This window comes from Pagrus pagrus, assembly GCF_965226575.1.
Source record: "Pagrus pagrus genome assembly, chromosome: 18".
In the NCBI taxonomy this organism is placed as follows: domain Eukaryota; kingdom Metazoa; phylum Chordata; class Actinopteri; order Spariformes; family Sparidae; genus Pagrus; species Pagrus pagrus.
Window position 1 is genome coordinate 28458790 of NC_140202.1, and position 5673 is coordinate 28464462.

The following is a 5673-nucleotide window of genomic DNA, read 5'->3' on the forward strand; positions in this document are numbered from 1 at the left end:
TGTCCTCTGAATCGTCCTTGTCCTTCTGTCCTCTGAATCGTCCTTGTCCTTCTGTCCTCTGAATGAAAGATGAATTATTGGGTGAACGAGCCAACAACGCTGACGACGGCAGTCTTCTCCTAAACTCTTGATTCTTTCTTTAACGTCTTTACTGTTGAATACTTTAAACTTCACTTAGTCTTTTCATAGTTTACATGTAAATCTCAGTCTCCCTGAAATATAAAAGAACATTTTCGGTTAAAAACAGAAATTCTGCCAAAATATGAACACAAACTCTCTGACCACCACAACATGTTGAGTACATGTATTGAATAAACTTTATTAGTCTCCACCTCGCCGATCAGATGAGATAATCAATAAAACATGATCAGAACAGAGTAACAGACAGTTGACCAGTAACACATTCAGACAACAAGAATACAGAATACAAAATGTCAAAATCACAAAAATAAAAACTTTTACATTCTGATAAATGAAGATTTGAGTTTTTCATTGAACGTACAGTCGGACTGAGAGAAGATCTTTACACACAGAAACATTCAAACCTGACAGTTCCTGCTCTGTCCAGGCTCCTCAGACCACCAGACAGATCATTTGACATGTTTATTCACTGAAATCCTGAATTTTATGGACGACTAATCACTCTACAGACGTTCCCTTATGAGAAGATGAAATGCACACAGTTTAACAGATTCTGATCAACACATTAAACTTTATTTTCATCGTTCTTTGCAGGTCAAAGGCACAAAACAGAAGCCGCCCAGCTGCTGAGTCCTCGAGGACGACGACTGTCCTGTCATAGAAACAGAGGGCATCGAAGCACGTCGCACTGAAGAGGCACTGCTGGGGAAATGTGCAAACGTAGCTTTGAAATCTGAGTTCATTAATATTAGCTTTGGAACAAGATGCTAATTTGAAGAGAACCCACTCGTGCAAACATTGCAGTCTCGCTGCTGCAGCTGATAACAGCCGACGTCTGTTCGGGCCGCACAGAGAATTAATGTGAATAAGACGAGATGAATTTCTGCTTCAGATTCAAGACTTGCGGCCGACTTTTCTCCAAATAAACTCCCTGTTTTCAGGCTACTTAAAGGCACATTCAGAGCAAGATTCGCTTTCACTGACTCATTTTTATAATTTTGCAAATGGAAAATGTTTTTAAATTAACAGCTGACTGTTGATCAAATCTTCCTTTCAACAGTGACTGATTTCAACATTTTTAACAAAAACAAAGAAGCAAAAGTGGTCAAATGTCAGCTGGTAAATGAAATCTAAAGTTACGTCCAAGGCCAAGAGTCTAGGCTAACATTAGCAGCTAACATTAGCAGCTAACATTAGCTGCTCTTTATTGGTTTTGTGGAAGTTTACACTTGGTAGAACAAACTGTTGCTGCTAGAAATGAGAAGCTGCTTTTCTCAACGTTTTGTTGATTAAATCTGGGATTTACAGACGTGGCCGATACGTAGCATCGTTAGCTACTGGTGGCAGAGCTTCACCAATAGTTCGATGTTTTAAAGATTTTATGGTGTAACGTCACGCAGACACTATGGCCAAAAGTATGTGGACACCCCCAGTCTGCTTTTTTCTTGACAAATCCTAATGCAGTACGATACAAACAAGTTCCTCCAGCTGAGTGTCAACAGTTTGTGTCCGTCCAACACCGCTGAGATGAGCTGGACATTTTGATGGCGGGATGGTGTGTAAATAGAACGTTTCGTGTGTCATGTCACACATTTTGAGCTTTTCGCGTTTCACGCTTTTCCGACGAGCAGGAAAGGACTTTGGTCGTTGTCAGTGTTGTCAAACGACTGTAGATTTGTCAGGTTGAGGAGTCAAAACTACTCGATTAGGTTCAGGATCACATCATGGTTTCGGTTACAATAAGTACGTTTTAATAAGACACGAAATGACTGAAGATGTTCCTGTGGAGGCGAGGCAGCAGTTCAACTCACACGGCCTTGTAATATTTGAGTGTCCACAGACGTTCGAGTGGATTTTTGCTCCATAATTAAAATACATCTGTTTCCATAGTGTCCATAAGGAGCAAAGTACGCAGTCAGCAGAGGTCAGAGGTCACCGTCTCTCCTCCTCTCTGCTGCTGTTTACAATGTGAGGAAACTGTCGACTGCGACACGTTTCAGGACGCCGTCCGTCCCGGAGGACGAGTTAACGGCGAGCTGCAGCAGCAGAGCGGGCGGACGTTTCCACCGTCATCTCCTCCTGACTGTGAGCTGTTCAAACAACAGACTCTGACCTTCGACCTCCGACCCCCCGTAGACCCTGCGTCCTGGTTCTCAGACTGAATGAACTGGGTGAGTTAACGCTTACTGATCTGATCTGAACGTGGACGTGGAGACGACTCTGGAGCTCGACGCGTGAAGACTTGTTGGATGTGATTCATTTTTGTGATCCTGTTTGAGTCGTGACGTTACGTTAACAGTTACTGTGAGTGTCCACCTGCTGAAAATCAGAGAGTAATTCTGATAATCGATTAATCATTTGAGTCATTTATGTTGTAATAATCACGAAATCTCTGCTGGTTACAACTTCGAACAGACGGAAATGAGATAAAATATTTAAATAGATTTTCTATAAAATACAAAATATATTGGTGCGTTTGTGTTCTTCAGACATCGTTTCAGACATTTTAGAGAGTAAAATAATCAAAGATTAATTTAAAAAAGTAATACATATATATATTTGCTTATTGGCATAAAAAAAAAAAGTTTGATTTTATTCATGTCTGAAACTTTTGCTGTTTGGAAATGAAGAAAAGTTTTAAAACTCTTCCACCAAAATAAACTCGACAGAGAGAAGAAGAGAAAATTCAAGAGGTTCAAGCAACTTACAGGAAATCAGTCGATCAGGGAGGATCAGCTGTGGAGGCGTTTGGACACACAGGTGAGAGATGGAGGGAAAATAAGGCAGGAAGTTGGTTGAATATCAAGATACTCCTTTAAACACACCGTCCTTTCAAAATGAAAGTGGCCAAATTAAAGCATAATTAGTAAAATATGAAGCTACATTATATTTTTTCTTCTTCTTTGGTGCTTTAAAGGCAATTACAATATATAAAATCTTACCAAAATAAAAGCATAATATTCTTAGCTTTTCTCAGTCACTGTTTGTTTGTGTGCTGCTGTGATTTGAACGTGTGATTAGTTAACGATGGTTGAAGATCATCTTGGTGGCGAGCTCCTCGTGTGTACATCCTAAACTTTAACCTTTGACCTTCTATTTGCTGACTGGTTCTCGTGTTAGTCTGAACATCGGCAGCAGAAACATCCTCTCAGCTCAGCCAGACTCTTTGGTGGCTCGCTCGCCGCCCTGTCGGCACTCTAGTCCTCGCTGTGGTTGTACAGGGCGTCTGCGGTGGGGTTTTTGCGGTGGGACGGGGGCACCAGGTGGTCGGGCAGCTCAGTGGGCAGCTCGTAGCCCTCCAGTTTGATCTTGATGAGGTGCTGAGCGAGCGCGAACTCCTCGTCGTCCAGCATGCCGTCGTGGTCGCAGTCGGCCAGCTTCCAGATCTTCCCCAGCACGTTGTTGGGCAGCCGCGAGTTCATCATCTCCTTCTTGGCGTTGACGCCGGTGATCTTGCCGTTGACGGGCATCAGCATGTAGAAGAGCTCGTCGTAGCGGTGCTTCTCACGGCTGATGATCCAGTCCTCGGCGTCGGCCCCGGCGCTGATGCCTTCGCCGTAGCCGTGACCGAAGGGCCCGTCCTGGGAGCCCTCGAAGGCGCCGCCGGACACCATGGCCGGCGGCGCCTTCGACTCCTCCTCCCGGATCATCGTCATCAGAACCGCGATCTTTGTGGCCAACATCTTATCCACGGACTCGATCAGCTTCATCTTCAGAGACGGGAACTTGTTGAAGTCGTAGTGCTGCAGCATGTCCTGCAGGAGACACACAAACATTCAAATCTCAGATAAATTCAAAAACAAATCTTTATTGATCCGTTTTCCAACAAAAACAAGATGTTTAATGTTCAAACTGATGAACTCTATTGTTTTCAGTAAATAAAAACTCATTACGAACAATTACTTTTTATAAATCGAGGGTGGGTTATTGAGTTTGTTGTGATAAGATATAAACAAATATATGAATCTAATTTCTATGAAGTTTTTATATTTATTTAAAGGAGCACTCTGTAGTTTTGGGAAAGAAGAGAAAGATCTTCATTGGCTGATTTTTTTTCTGCCTAAACTACATTTTTAAATGTCTTCACTAAAACGACATAGTGCTCCTTTAAAACTGGCAGATTCTTCCAGCTCCTCTGTTGGATCTCTGCTCTGATTGGTTGTTTCACTGCTTTTATCTAGAGAGAGGTTGTTTGTAAAGAGACTGTCGTTTGTTGCAGTTCCTGCTGGTCACAGACAGAGGGCGATAAAATCCAAAGTCAGACCCAGAGCAGCTCTGTGTCATTTTGTAGAAGAAATTCAAAGTCAGAATTTTAATATTTACAATATTAATGAGGTAATAAAACTATTTATTTCCATGAGTGAATCAACAAGCTGCTCTCAGAGCAGAACACTGTCCCAGAACACTGTATGAAGCTAGAAAGGTGGCAGGGTCCGCCACATATAAACAAAGTAAAACAGTATAAACTGTGTTGTCCTTTAAGATTATTTATGATGATGATTATTTAATTTGTTTAAAATCAGCCAATGACGATCTTTCCCTGCTCATTACAAAACTACAGACTGCTCCTTTAAATGTTTGTCAATAAAATGTTGAAATGAAAAGAAAATCGCCACAGGATGACATCACAGGTGAACGAACCTGATCGGCTGAAACATTAAAGCGACACGTGATGAGACTGAGCTGAGTCAAACCTCCTGTTTTCTTTCTGCAGCTGGACACAGAGTCCTCCGATGACCTCTGACCTCCGAGCAAGAACACAACACAGGAGGATAGGACACAACTGTGTGTGTGTGTGTGTGTGTGTGTGTGTGTGTGTGTGTGTGTGTGTGTGTGCCTCCTCAGGGCTCACATCTCACCAGGGAACTGAAAAATGTGAAACATCCTCTCTCGCCAATAATCCAATAAATACAAGTGTAGCTGGGGAACACACACACACACACACACACACACACACACACACACACACACACACACACACTCTGCAGCTGGTGTGTGAGGCCTGTAGAGATGCTGCACTGCAGGTGTGTGTGTGTGCGTGTGTGTTCCTCTCTGACATCAGTAAAGCTCAAAAATGTGTTTACTGTCATCTGAAGATCAGTTTGTTCTCACACAACTGTCATTTTCAAGGTTCCCACACCGTCTTAAACAACAAATTCAATGACTTTTCAAGACTTCCCAGGCCTGATTCCCTATCAAAATCACTTTAAAAGGTGCAACATGCAAAGAATTTTAGTTGAAAACATTTTGCTGATGTCACTTCCTGTCAGCGTCCGTACCTGCATCTTGGTGACGTTGGGGAAGTCTCCGGGGCTGATGTGGTGCTCTCTCTGCAGGATGGTGTAGATCTCCGGCAGCCTCATGATCAGCTCCTCCTTCTTCTTCTCCCGGCCGAACAGAGACGGCATCTCCTTCTTCAGGTAGCTCACGATGTAGGCGTGCACCTGCGGGAGGAGGAGGAGGCGTCATGTGGTGAAGTCGAGTCAGCGCGGAAAAGTAAAAGTACATCAACAGAATTCTGGAGTATGAAAA

At 43.0% G+C, this 5673-nt stretch overlaps 1 protein-coding gene across 1 annotated transcript in view; it reads right to left on the reverse strand.

Annotated features, from left to right (window-relative positions):
- Positions 1–294: 294 nt before the first annotated feature.
- The window catches only part of ehd4 (EH-domain containing 4), a 24926-nt gene continuing 19547 nt past the window's right edge, over positions 295–5673 (reverse strand). The window contains exons 7-8 of the mRNA XM_084380475.1: positions 5421–5585; positions 295–3896 (exon numbers count right to left, since the gene is read on the reverse strand). Coding sequence (XP_084236601.1) covers positions 3339–3896; positions 5421–5585 — 723 coding nt within the window. The 3' untranslated portion in view covers positions 295–3338. The remainder of the gene's footprint in view (positions 3897–5420; positions 5586–5673) is intronic.